Here is a 14,679-nt window from a genome sequence, read left to right as displayed (position 1 = left end):
TAGCCTTTTGCGACGTGAATTCAGCAGTACCAGAAACACCTCAGTACTTGGCAACAGAACAGAGCTTCATGATGAGAGCTCATGAAGGCTTTATTGTAAGTCATTATACTGCTGAAAAGTGAGCTTGAGATGCTGACATGCTGTAGGAGAACTGTACACTTTCTCATTTAAAGACGCAGTGTTCCTTGTAGCTAAATCCCACGGCAGTGAATGTGGTTACAAAAACAGCCTTCTGTGTTAAACAGCTCAAGGCATATATGGAGCTCTACCCTGAGCATCTAGGTCAGCTTGCTTTCTACTCCAGAAACCTCCACAGCTCATGCCTGTACATCTTGCAGGAAATAACAAGCACAGCTGTTCCTTTAAATCTCTGGATAAGGATAGAATGTAGCATCTTGGCAAGTGCTACCCCCATTACAATAAAAGTAACCATATGAAAGCTGCAGGATAACATTGCTAGTGCAATGCTTCCTTTCTAGAACAATGATCAAATTTGTAAAAAGCTGGGCAAATAGCACATACCTTAAGTATGAGACTAACATGATACACAGAAAAATGCCCCAATGGACTTCTGCAACAGAGGCATCTGCCCCTGCAGCCTGCAACGCCACCCAGGGACGCCCACAAACTCCTGCTCTGGGTGGACAGTTACTAGCTAACAGATGTAGTGCACATTTGGAGCTGTTGCTGACTTAAAAGCGCTTTATGTAATAGCCTTCCTACTGTAAAGCGAGATGCCAAGGACTGGAGCCAGTGTGCAAAGACTCTCGCTCTGGCGAGGCCAAATGGTTTAGCAGGGTAACATATAGAAAGAATTCAGGAGAGGGAGGAACCACTGCATCTTTCAAACCAGAAAGCAGTTAGTGACTAAACAACAGTATGTAGTCAAGTGCACTGAAAGTGCACCCTGCTCCAGGGCACTGGTGCCAGGAGAACACTCTGGACTGAAGGGATTCTGTGAAAGTATAAAAGCCACTACTACCAGAAACTGCCCCTCGAACGGCTCAAAGGAGTCGGAGTGGGTAAGCTGAGACAGGCTGGAGACAGGACCAGGGGTCAAGAACTGGGAGGAACACCGACATCTGAGCACGTCCAGTCCTCTGAGCCCTTGTCCTGTAAAAAAAAGACAAACTCAGGAGTAAGGATTAAGCCACATCAGAACAATAAAGGCAACAATAGCACAAAATGGCAAAGTAGAAATGTAATGGGATAAAGCCTGTAAAAGGTCACTGTACCCTAACACATCATAACGTGTGACATGCAGGTCCTGAAGGCTAGCACTCCACCCTCAGTTCGCAGCCATCTTTTTCAGACAGTTAAAAAAAAAAAAGATTTATTATTTATACAATGTCTGCCCAAATGTGAGCCTGCACACCAGAAGAGGGCACCAGATCTCATGTGGTTACTGGGGATTGAACTCAGGTCCTCTGGAAGAACAGACAGTGTGCTCTTAACCTCTGAGCCATCTCTTCAGCCCCTTTCAGACAGTTCTTAAAAGCCAAGTTGGCACCACACAGTTGCTTGAATAAAAATGGCTCCCATAGGCTCATAGGATGAATGCCATAGGCCAGCCAGCACAAAGCTGACAGGTTAATGAGGCCCTAAAAGCCTTTACCTTTCAGGAAACCAAAGGGAGTGGAGGCTAATGTTTTTGTTGATCTGCCTGTTTCTTTCTTTCATTTCTTTTTAAAATAGAAAAACCTATTTCTACTCATAGCAGAAGACTCAGGAGATTGGTCTGGATGAAGATGAGGTACCGACCAGAAAATATCCTTGGATTATCACTGGAAAAATCCGTAAATGAAATCAAACACCCTGACCTTTTACGACTGCTCAGGCTATCATCAGACATCTGACAGCTGGCCCTAGGCAGCCGAGTTCTTTGAGGGTGTGACCTATAGTTAATTTCCCTCCCTCTACTGTCCTTGGATCTGCTGGCACTTCCTGGGAATCCTCAGCTTGGAGCTTGTCTGAGCTCCACAGGCTAAGTTCAGGAACAACACTCCTTGTCGCGGTGGACAAGTTCTCATGTCTATGTCAAAGGCTGAGGCACTATGACCAAATGAAAATGGTATCCTAGCTCTAAAGCACTCTGGAAGCTGTGGATTATTTTGGCCATGATGTACAAGTCTAACACAATTTTAGACTCTCAGTCTTAGGCTGTCTCAGTCACAGGTGCACGTGCTGTCTTCAGAGGCCCCGATGTGAACAGAGAAACAGAATGTCAAGAAGACCTGTCTGTTCATTAGTAAATGCTTCAATGCCACTTCCCTTTGGATTCATTTTTAATTTAATTAAAACAAACTAAAATTTATTTATGTGCATTGGTGTTTCGCACCATGTATGTGCAGTGCTCGTGAAGCCTGAAGTGTGTGTGCGCCCCTGAAACTGGGTTACAAGTGGCTATGAGCCACCTCGTGGGTGCTGGGAATCAACAAGCTCAGGCCCTCTGGAAGGGCAACTAGTGCTGTTCACTACTGAGCTGTCCTTCCAGCCCTCACCATCCCCAAGACAAGGCTTCTCTGTGTAACAGCCCTGGCTCTCCTGGACTCTCTCTGTAGACCAGGCAAACTCTTAGAGACCCGCCTGCCTCTGCCTCTTGAGTGCTGGGATCAAAGGCCCAGCTGAAGGGATGGACTGATAAAAGGAGAAAATGAGTACAGTCAAATATTAATGGCACCTGGTGGTGGATATGAGTATTTTAATATTCTTTCAATTCTTCAAAATAGTTGATAATGGTCATTAAAAGAGCACTGGAAAAATGCTAAGCTTTAAGCATATATGGAATAACTGTGGGTCTCAAGCAATAAACTGCTATAATAAAATTACTGGCTTCCTGTCAATACAACCTTAGTACCACCTTGGCTATTTGACTGTAGTATCCATGGACATGACTATTTGCCAAAAGGTATCTGCCAAAAGCCCTTCAATGCTACTTCTGTTAAAAACAAAATAACAAAAAACAAACAAACAAAAAAACCCCTTTTCCTTAACAAGCACTTCAGCCCTAGGCAGAATGCTTTGCCTCACTGCCTCACTGTTTACATTCTAACACAAATTCTATTTTTTCTTCTTTTACCACATTCTGCCCTAAGTTCTTGTACCCATGTTCATGAAACTTAGCCAGGTACATATACATCCTTCTGAGGGGTCAGTCTAGACATTGCCTCCTCAATAATGCTTCTCTTGGCCTCTGTTGCCCACACTCCAGGTGCAAACCTGGGACCAGTGGCTTCCGATAGGGTGAAATGTGTAGAACAAGGTCAGCCACACCTGTACTACTTCAGCAGAGCTGACATATAGGGAAGCCTGCAATACTGCGAATGACTTCATCTGTGGCTGCGTGCTATTCAAGAGGTCAGAGGTGCTGATGTGTCGTGAATCCAACCAAAAACAGTTGACAACAAATCCCACTCACCGCCCTGAGTACAGGCTGTGTAAGTCCTAATAAGAGTGGGGACTGTATTGGTGGTGGAGTATGGGGGGTGGGAAGAAACATGGCTCCTTAAAAGGTAAAAGGTAAGTAAGCTTCCCCACACCACTAATTCTAATTTAAAGGGTTATGGAAAAGAGTGGACTACCCTGAGTTCCAGGCCGTTAGAGGGTAGAGGGACCGCTGGAGATCACACTGCGTCTGAACACACAGCTGTGCAACAGGAGGGTCCTTCTCTCCTTTGAAAGCAGCAGATCAGGACCCGTGCTTCCAGCAAGCAACAAGAATAATTATGGACTGCACACCCCTCCTCCACCCCACCCCAATCATTCAAAAATGAAGCCACACCATGAAAATCGATTTCCCTTTGGGACTGTTTTGAATTTTTCTCTTTCAGGCTGTGCCTCCTCTCTCCTTCCTTTCCTGGCTGTCTTCTGTACAGTTTCTATGACTTTGCTCTCACTGTCCGAGGCTTAATTCTCCTATCAGGGCTTGTTCTGAATGGTTTCCACATCTGTTCTTCAGTTACAGTGTTTAGTGAATAAGATTCTATCTTTTCAAATCTTTATGTTTAAATGTTTTTATTAGTATATATTAATTATACATAATAATGGATTTCACTGACATTTCCATACATGTATAATGTATTTTGAGCATATTCACTCGTTAGTTTCTTCCCTCTCCCATTAATTCCCTCTTCTGAAATCTCAGGAGTGTAGCTCAGTGGTACAGCACTTGCTTAGCATGCAGGAGGCCTGGGATTCAAGCCCAAACACCACAACCAACTAACCAACCAACCAACCAACCAACCAGACCCAAGGCCACAAAAGTTACACAATAGAATTTCTGAACATTTAAAATGTCATATGAAGCAAAATAAGGTTTTGGGGAATAAATGCCCCAAAGCTTTCCTTCCCGTGAGTATTTTCTTACATATAGCCCACCCCACAATCACTGTCACAGTGTCTAGGAGCTGCCACTTTGTTTCGTGTCCTCAAAATCTGCGAAAGATGAGTCTAATTTCTTCATTTCACACCATGAAACCATCAGAACGAAAGCTCTATCAACTGAAGGGGGACACACTGAACTCCCTTTTCCTTCTAAAGATGTTTTTAACTTGTACCATCTCTCCCTTGCTAGGGGTTAGCTGTATAGTTAAAGTTCTAGATACCTGACCAAATTAAGATCTGTATCCTGGCTGGAATCTAGCAGTCTCTTCAAAAATGAGTTCTTTGAGCTTCTCCTTAGGCAAGTCATCCAGCTCCATGTCAAACTTGAATGGCGCTTCAGCAATGGGCTTTAAGAAAAACAGAGCATTTACTAGTTACAAGCTGTCACGGTCAAGGCAGTGGTTTATGACTTATAACACGGCCCTGGCTTCTATTCTGAAATTTATACTATAGGAGCAACGAACGCCTCATAAAATCCGGAAGCCCCTGGCTTGGGATGCAGCTTGGTGGCAGCATGTGTGAGGGAGGCTCTGGGCACAACCACAAGTATAGTACAAAAACAAAAAGAGTGGGCATAACTAACTATTTTGAGTATTCTGCTAAACTTATCAAAAACCTCAGAATAATTTTCAAATGTTTTAAGGCACCAAGTATCTCAATAACAGAAGTATGGGGTGGTTGTGTGTTTATATAATCAAAACATAGAACTAGCCAGGCTTGGTGGCACTTACTTATAATCCCCTACTAATTGGAAAGCTGAGGTCGCCTGGGTTAACTCAGTGAGACCTTCTCTTACAGTAAAAAGGACTTGGGATACAAGCTCAGTGTAGTGCACTTAGTACCACAAAACAAAAATGTCACACTAAGATAAATACATTTGAATTATATACATTAACAGCATCAGGAAATACCATGTTGATCATGCTATTTGAGAAAACATTATATAGCTATTAAAAGTGAAGCTACAAGAAATGTTAGTATTGTGGAGAAAAGCCCGTGTTTCTATATAAGTGAGTTCATCCTACTTTACTTAAAAAAGAGATACAGAAAAATGTAAAACTGGGACAGAAATATTTTCTTCACCCTAAAGACCTTTGACCTAGTTTTACTTTGTGTAATTCCCACTTTGGTTTTATATTTACATCTCTCCTGCCTCAGCTTCCTGTCACTTTAGTTACTTTGGTATCTATCTGTCTGTCCGAGTTAGGGTCTCGTGACTCCCACGCTGGCCTCCCATTCTCTACGAAGCCCTGCACGGCTGCTCTTCACCCCTCAGAGTGGCCCCAGAGCCCCGGGATCACGGCACACACAGCCACCACTCTGCTTTATGTAACTCTGGGACTGAGACCACAACTGCGCCTGACAGGCCAGCACAAGACTGAAAGATACCCTAGCTCTGTATTTTGATTTCTTTTTTGTTGTTGTTTAAGACAGGGATTCTCTTTTCCACCATATGTCTCTTGGGAACGGAACAAGCTGTTAGGCTTGGCAAGTTCATTTACCCACTGAACCATCTTGCTGGCCCCATACTTTGATTTTTTATTTTTATTTTTATTCATTGTATTTGAGTGCTTTATCTGCAGAAGAGGGCATCAGATCACATGATAGATGGTTGTGAGCCACCATGTGGTTGCTGGGAATTGAACTCAGGACCTCTGGAAGAGCAGGCGGCACTCTTAACCTCTGAGCCATCTCTCCAGCCCCTACTTTGATTTTTTAAATGCTTACAACTAAAATGTTAGAGGGCCAAGGTAGACAATGATACCAGCTGTCAATCAGTATATTCCTGGACCTTCAGATCTCATGCAATACTTAACCTTTAAACATGGACTTGAACACTGTACTATATTTTGGTTACGTGAAAAGAATTCCCACCTACAAGAGATCAACTGTCCTTCAAGGACACTGAGTGTACAGGACTACATAAATACGCTATGCCTATCATATACTGCCTCAGCTTGCTGAACACCAACACCAGAGCTTTAGGAAATAAATACCCAGTGCAAGGAGAGCCTAAGATATTTAATTCCCACTGATTTCCATGTCATCAACTACACTGTAGGTATTTTGTAAGCTCCCTCAAGTGTTTGCAAAAACACTTCAACAGCAGCTGGAAAAAAAAACCGCATGCTGACTTCTACAGTCTTTCATTTTAGCAGCTTTAGCTGCGGCATCCTCCTTTTGCATCCTAATTTGGACACACTCTACCTGCTTCTTCCTACTTTAAGAACAGACTTCGTTTTCTATGCACAGAAGTCCCCAACTAGAGAAACCTAAAACTTTAATTCACTTTGCATTTTTGTTATCCTTGAGAGAATAAAGATTAAGTGGAGCCTACAAAGGATCCAGACAAGGCACTGGGCTTACTCTGGAGAAAATACGGTATAAGGTCTGTATAGGCCTGTCTAAGGAACCTACACCTCCTCTGGATCTGTCAGCTCTTACTACAAGGCTCTCATGTCCTGTCTCCAGGAAATGGCACACTTGATAAGAGTCATGCAGTCCCAGTGTGAACCACTGGCTGGCTAACCTGCTGCCTACCTCCTCACCCTCACATCCTGAGGACCAGTACATAGTTCACCTATCTCTTTCTTTAACAGACCATTCCAAGTTTGTGGTGGTATAAAAAACAATGCCTACCATAGGCTCATGCTTAATACTTGGTTCCCGGTTGGTGGAACTGCTTGGTAAGGATTGGGAAGGTGAGAGAAGGTAGGTCACAGGAGAGGGTTCGGAGGTTTCAGAAGACCAACGCCATTTGAGTTACCTCCCTCTGCTTTGTAGTTGTGTCTCAACACACGAGCTCTCAGCTACCGCTCCAGAGCCATTCCCCCTCCCGTGAGACCATGGACTCTAACCCTCTGAAACTGTAAGCCGCAAGTTAAACACTTTTGTTTGTAAGTTGTCTTGGTCATAGTGTTTTATCACAGCAATAGAAGAGTAACGTTTAAGACACTAGCCTTGAACCTGCTTCCTCCTCCCTCTTTCCATGCTCCACAGTGGTGCAGCTGTCCTCCTCTGTACATGCACTGCTCTACCAACTGCTGTAGGTGACCTGGAGGAACTCTTCTGAGGCAAACACCAAGGGCCTGTAGGCAGGAGATTCAAGCTGAGTCTACAGTGCTCACCCTCAATTAGAGGAAGTAGATACGCCACTCTGTTCCTCAGGAAAATCTTGACAAGGACATGGCTAGGGCTTCTGCAGACTACTGACCATGCCTGCTGCAGCAGCCAGAAGCATGGGCTCTTACCTCATCACTTGGGTCATAGTACTGCTCCAGGTATGGATGGGCCAGAGCCTGTTCAACTTCAATCCTCTTGTGAGGGTTAAATGTCAACATTTTATCCAGTAAGTCAAGAGCTACAAAGAAAAAGCATTTTGCAGTGGTGAGAAGCAGGACTCGTTAGCAGATGCTTTCCATCTCCTCTTAAGCTGACCTCCAGACAGCAGGGCATCTCTTTATAAACTGTATGTGTGTGGGCTGGAGAGAGAGTTCAGTGGTTAAGAGCACTGGCTGCTCTTCTAGGACTCGAGTTCAATACCCAGAACCCACATGGCAGCTCTCAACTGTCTAACTCCAGTTCCAGGGAATTTGGCACTCTTGCACAGACACAAAAGCCGAACACCCATAAAAACAACCCAAATAAACAAAACCCAAAACTGTATGGTAGCTGGGCATGGTGGCTCACACCTTTAATGCCAGCACTTGGGAGACAGATGCAGGAGGATCTCTGTGAGTTCAAAGGCAGTCAGCCTGGTTTACAGATTGAGTCCAGGACAGCCAGGGCTGTTACATGGAGACATCCTGTCTTGACAAACCAAAATGTGTGGGAGTGCTTGGCCTGCTGCACGCTGTGATGTGAGCAGTGTCCGCAGAAGCCAGAAGAGGGCGTCGGGAGCCCTGGAGTTAAAGGCGGTGTGTCCATGTGGATGCCAGAGGCTGCACTGGGTCTGGTCCTTTGGAAGAGCAGTCGGTGCTCTTCACTGCTCAGGCCGCCCTCCGAGCTTACTTTTGAGTCCTTTGAAACTGTGAACACAAGCGCTGACGACATGGCACCCGCAGATGCCACTATTCAGAAAAGGTGCATGGACAACCAAGTGAGAAAAGGTTCAAACTCAGGTTTGCCTACCACATTTTGACATTTCCTTTATCACTCAGCTTTGTGGGTATCAAAGCATAGAGCCGAGGCTGTGGCTCAGTTAGTAAAGTGCCTGCTGTACTACCAGAGAGCCTGAGTTTGGATCTCCATCACCCACATAAAAAGCCAGGGTCAATGCACAGAGGTGCAGACAAAAAGATCGCAGAGGTCTGCTACCCAGTCACGACGGCTGAATTGGGGAGCTGCAGGCCCAATGAGGCAGAAAGGGGTTCCGGAAGATAAGAGGCACACAACCGAGGACACCCACACAGCCATGTGTACACACATCCATGCCCATATACCTAAAGAAGGTAAAAAGCAACTGAAGACACACATATGCATACATGTGTACACATACAAACACCCCACCCCACAAACAAGAGTGTTAGAACAGTGTGTTTCTCTTAGATTCACTCCAAAGTCACTTTTTTCACCCAAAATTCCTTTTTTCTTCTCCTAAAAAACCTCCTAAACCCAATGTTACTAGCATACACGAGTGTGGGGTTATCCACTGCAGCATGACCAATTTATCAGGGGCTGCACCCCTGAAAAAAGCTGGCCCCCTCCTTTGACAGCTGTTAACTGCCCTGAACTACCCACTCTAAGATACTGACTAGACTGGTTTTGTAGCACATTCCCCTCTAACCCACCCAGACCTTCACGACTTTGCCTGAGCGCTGGGGGATGTTTCATTTAGGGATGAGCACTCCAGTCATTTATTCTTTGCACTCTCTTTTCAGTTCTTGGTGGTAACCTCCTACACTGCATAAAGAAGTGTCTCTGATGAGGGTTTAGCTGGATTAACCTATGGATGTAAGTATTTAGAAGGCAGTTAGCCCAGCAATTTAACAAAACGACAGCAGTGCCTCAGTACTACAAAACCAGATGGTGATGCAAATGATAGTGTAATAATGCTCTGCGTGTGCAAACACAGTTGTAACCTCATGGACACTATCCTGGGATGAGGGGATCTAGCGTCCAAACCACACACTGTTTAGAATAGTTGTACTACAAACTGCACACTGTCCACCTCATCAACCCCTTCAACAGCTTCCTCCTGGGCTGAGATGAGCTCATCTGTTAGACTGAACTGGAGATACCTTTCTGCCAACTGTCCCCAGAGTGACAGCCCTTGCCGTCTCCGTCCTCAGCCAGCCTTTCTCACAGAGCGTGTGTCCCGAGGCACGACCCTCTGTGCTTCAGTCATGCCTGCCTCCACTTTCCATTTTCAACTTTTAGCTCCCGGTTACTGTTTCAATCATGCTCTCCCAGTCCTGGTGTGAGTGCAGTGTACGCACTACCATGACTGCCTCTACTGGTATACAACCTCGGGTGTCAGCCCTCCTCTTCTTGGGGGCTGGAGAGATGGCTCAGAGGTTAAGGGTACTGACTGCTCCTCCAGAGGTCCTGAGTTCAATTCCCAGCAACCACATGGTGGCTCACAACCATCTATAATGTGACCTGATGCCCTCTTCTGGCCTGCAGGTGTACATGCAGACAGAGCACTTTATATGAAATAAGTAAGTAAATCTTAAAAAGCCAGGGTCTTCTGTTCATCTCTGTATATACCAGGCTAGCTGAACAACCAGTTTCTGGGGATTCTCCTGTCTCCACCTTCTAATTTCATCCTAGGAAAGCAGGGATTATGTGTGTGTTTGTCTGCATGCTGTTTGTGTATCAAGGGTGAGCTTGGTACCTGATGAGGTCAAAAGAGGGTGTAAATCACCCAGGGATACTGGGAACTAAACCAAGGTGCTCAGCAAGAGCAGGAAGTGTCCTTATTTGCTGAGCCATCTCTCCAGCCCCTTAATTACGCCCCCCCTCCCCGCCCCGAGACAGGGTTTCTCTGTGTAGCTGGGAATTGAACTCAGGACCTCTGGAAGAGCAGGCAGCACACTTAACTGCTGAACCATCTCTCTAGCTCCCTTTATGCTTTTCAAAAGTCCTGGGTTAAGCAATATTCAAAGCAGGTAGCCAAGTTCTAGAATATACACACCTCTGTGGAGCCAATAGCATGTTAATTCTGAGATTAAAAAGAATTTTTGACCCTTAACTCAGTCAGGTCCATACATTAAATTGGACATCTAAGTTGAATGTTGCTGGGCTGGGAAGATAGTACAGCAAGTAGAGTGTTAAGGCAGGAGGCTAAGCAGACCTCAGGGGCTGGCCAGCTGGAGACACTGTCAGGAAGAGTGGATGGTGGCTCACAAATAACAGCTGAGGTTGTTCGCTTGTCTTAGCAAACACACACTCTCCCTGCCCTCAACTGGCTATTAATGTTTGAAATATATAATGGAGAGGGAGAGAATGAAAACAATACAATTTAGAAAATGCCAAACTCCCAGCAGAGGGCTACTATGAAATCATTAAAGGCAAGTCAGATCTAAGCACTAATATGAAAAGAAGATACAATTCTATTAACAATGACATTTAAGAAAACAACATCAGGCTGGGCGTGGTGGTGCACACCTGTAATCCCAGTACATGGGTGACAGAGGCAGGAGGATCTCTGAGTTCCACGCTAGCCTGGTCTACAAAGCTAGTTCAGGATAGCCAAGACTACACAAAGAAACCCTGTCTCAACACATCCCTGTCCCCAAAACAGAAACCATCAGGAAACAAATTCACCTTTTAAAAATACCTCTGCAATTTAAAAACTGTTACAAGATTTTATAAATTTACAAGTTTTTAAAGGTGTAGGTCTTAGGTAAAATGTGTATGTACATTTTTATACATAAAGACACAAAAATAAGCAGTGTTGTGCCAATCTCTCCTCTGGGGGGGGGGGGGAGAGAGAAAACACACACACACACACACACACACACACACACACACACACACACACACACACACACACACACGACAGCATACTCCAGAAGTTAGTTCTAACAATGACAACACTGGTTGGTGAAGGGACTCATCCCAGTAGCCTGCTTATCCTTTCTCTAAGTGCCACCAGGCCTCCCCACCAAAGGGAAGTGGTCAAATAGGGGGCTCCAGAGTTCATGTCAGAGTCAGTCCATGCTCTCCACACAACTGTGGAGAATGTGCTGTCTATTGGCTAGATCTGAATAGGGGACCTAGCACATTTTAAGCAAAACATTACCCAATACTTACAAGTTAATTTGCTCAGTTTTCAGGTTGGACCCTAATACTTTAGTCAATACAATAAGCAGTACTAAAGCCAAGCTTAAGAAAAAACATCATCAGCCTTGTCTACAGAGTGAGTCCAGGACAGCCAAGCCTACACAGAGAAACCCTGTTGGGGGGCGGGGGCAGGGCAAAATCAATGAAGCAAAGACTTACCTTTGGAGTCAGCATTTGGGAACAGCCTGTTCCATGGCACCTTGTTTTTGTGCGGGAGAGAAAGCAAGTAGTTTCTAGCTTTTAAATTTATTATACAATTCAGATCTTCCTGTGATGGAGATCCAAGAATACCTATCAGACAAAATATTAGCTGTTAAATGTCAAGGACAAATTACTACACACATTAGCTATGGGACAGAAGGGAGTCTGTACTTCATGTATTTATCTTGCACTACAATTTTTTTTTACAAAAAAAGTCTTTAATATTCTTATATTAGAGAAGATAAAACAAATAAGCCATGTCTATAGTGCTTAAGAGCTTACCCAGGATGTGATTCAGCTGGTCCAGGTAATGCTTTCCTGGGAAGATAGGCCTGTTCGATAGCATCTCTGCCAGGATGCAGCCCACTGACCAAATATCAATGGACTTGGTATAACCCTGCAACCGAAAGGGAGAAAAGACAGAGTAATAGAATGTGGTGTCCATGACAACATGAGATCTTTTATATGACAGCCACATGGCAAAGTTTAAGCATATTCTTTGAGACTACAATTTGGAAACACAGGGACACAGAATGAAAAACAGTAATTTGGCTTTTTTTTTTTTTTAAGATTTATTTTGGATACAGTGCTCTGCCTGCATATACACATACACACCAGAAGAGGGCACTAGGTCTCAGTATAGATGGTTCTGAGCCACCACGTGGTTGCTGAGAACTGAACTCATGATCTTTGGAAAAGCCCTCAGTGCTCTTAACCTCTGAGCCATCTCTCCAGCTTTCTTAAGAGATGTCACCAGAGGTGGGCATGCACACCTTTAATGCCAGCACTCAGGAGGCAGAGGCTGGAGAAGCCGTTTCTGGCTTGATGATGGATTGTGACATGAGATGTTCTGCTCCTCAAGTTGCTTTTGGTCATGACATGTTATCATAGTAGTAGAAATCCAAACTAAGAAGACACTGAATCACTATACTCACTTTCATGTTTATCTGTTGAAGTTACTACTTAGAATTTCTGAAGTATGCCGTACCCCAGTCCATTTTCTAATGTTAGAAACTTAGAATTATCACAAATTAGAGGAAGAAAAAGTAGCAACTCATTATTGAGCTAATTTTTATAAACTTGGAAATCAACTTACATGGACAATTTTATACTTCTGGAATAACTTTATTCAGTTTGTTAAAAACAAAACAAAAAAACAGGCTGAAAAAACTCCACCTTTGGTGGGGGTGCAAGCTCCAACATTCTCATCTTTCTATTTATTTATAAAATTTCTTTTAAAGGAAGTCTGTTAGAAGTCATGTAATTAGCAGGGTGTGGTAGCACATGCCTTTAACCGGGAGGCAGAGGCAGTGGATCTCTGTGAGTTTGAGGCCAGCCTAGTCTACAAAGCGAGTCTAGGACAGCCAGGACTACAAGAGAAACCCTGCCTCCAAAAACCAAAAACCAAGGGGGGTGGGGAGTCATGTAATTATTCATTGTAGTAATAATAATAATAATAATAATAAAAGCCTCAATAAGGAACGTAAGCTGGAATTTGTGGAAAATGGTAGATAAAATAATAGAGAAATATAAACAAGAGAAAAAAAGAGTCAATCAATAAAAAAATTCAAGAGTGAATTTATTTTGGAAAACTAAAGAACTAGTTATTGGGTCTACAGTAATGATAAAATAGTCAGAATTTTAAGTAATTATTTCTAAAACTCTTGTAATCTAAAATACCCGTTGCTTTCAGCCAAAGCTAAATAAAGGGATCAATGAAACCCCAAAACACACACACAAATAGGTAAGTAGAATCCCCAGGCTTCTTGGGTCTGGGAAAGGAACAGCAAAGGATAGGTGGAGCAGCAGGCACTGTCTAAGGGAAGGGAGAGGTCCAAACTCCAGACAAGAGTGTGTATGTATGTATGTATGTATGTGTGTGTGTGTGTGTGTGTGTGTGTGTATGTATGTATGTATATATATATATATATATATATATATATATATATATATAAATATATATATAAAACCCAGGAGAATAAATAATAAAGTTAAGACAAAAAAGGTGGTAGATTTTTGGGTTTTGTTAATTTTGTGTCTATATGGGTTTGTGCACATGTGATGCCCAAAGACTTTGGATGAAAGCACTGACTCCCCTGGGGCTAGAACTATAGACAAAAATCAAACCAAACCAAACCAGTTATGTTTCCACCAATGGAGAGTAAGAACTTGAGAGTTTGATGAAAAGAAAGTATTTCCTTGCAAACTAGTATTAACTACAGTGATATTCACATTACCCACCACAGCACATATAGCCTTGCCTAAGATACGCTGAAGGTAACGTCGTCTCTGTGCATCCACATTAAAGGCATGGCACAACAGTGAAGCCCGAGACAGTGCATGGATTAGAGTGGGTCATATGCTGTGTGCTAACACACTATGGAGAGACAGCAGCTCACACCACTGCCTACAGTTCTAGCTCTAGGGTATACAACGGCTAATTTTGCTGTCTTTGAGCATCATACATGTGCACAAATTCATATAGACATACAGTTAACAACAAAACCAGACACCTACTAGAAGGAAAAAGAAGAAGAAGAAGAAAAAAGAAAAGCCAGGTTTGTTAGTGCACACCAGTAATTCCCACACTCTGGGAAGCAGGGTTCAAGGCCACCTGGTCTACAAAGTGAGTCCAGGACAGCCAAGGCTACCCAGAAAAACCCTGTCTCAACAAAACAAAACAAAATAAAAAAACCAAACCAAAGAAAACAACCCAAACTGAACCTCAATGTTCTTAGCAGTGCTCAATTTTGCCTACCAGCTCATAATTCTAATAAAGAACACATACTTTATTTTTTCCTGGCATTT

At 43.6% G+C, this 14,679-nt stretch overlaps 1 protein-coding gene across 4 annotated transcripts in view; it reads right to left on the bottom strand.

Moving 5' to 3' along the window:
* Positions 1 to 943: 943 nt before the first annotated feature.
* Mapk1 (mitogen-activated protein kinase 1) overlaps positions 944 to 14,679 on the bottom strand; it is a 53,171-nt gene continuing 39,435 nt past the window's right edge. Inside the window, exons 5-10 of one of the 4 annotated variants that reach the window (XM_051150599.1) lie at positions 12,154 to 12,268; positions 11,830 to 11,961; positions 7,635 to 7,744; positions 7,344 to 7,472; positions 4,605 to 4,730; positions 944 to 1,113 (exon numbers count right to left, since the gene is read on the bottom strand). In XM_051150599.1, coding sequence (XP_051006556.1) covers positions 4,614 to 4,730; positions 7,344 to 7,472; positions 7,635 to 7,744; positions 11,830 to 11,961; positions 12,154 to 12,268 — 603 coding nt within the window. In that variant the 3' untranslated portion in view covers positions 944 to 1,113; positions 4,605 to 4,613. The remainder of the gene's footprint in view (positions 1,114 to 4,604; positions 4,731 to 7,343; positions 7,473 to 7,634; positions 7,745 to 11,829; positions 11,962 to 12,153; positions 12,269 to 14,679) is intronic. The other 3 variants (XM_051150600.1, XM_051150601.1, XM_051150602.1) reach the window with 3 other exon arrangements.

This window comes from Acomys russatus, chromosome 8, assembly GCF_903995435.1.
Source record: "Acomys russatus chromosome 8, mAcoRus1.1, whole genome shotgun sequence".
Taxonomy (NCBI): Eukaryota; Metazoa; Chordata; class Mammalia; order Rodentia; family Muridae; genus Acomys; species Acomys russatus.
This window is presented reverse-complemented; position numbering and strand designations above follow the sequence as displayed.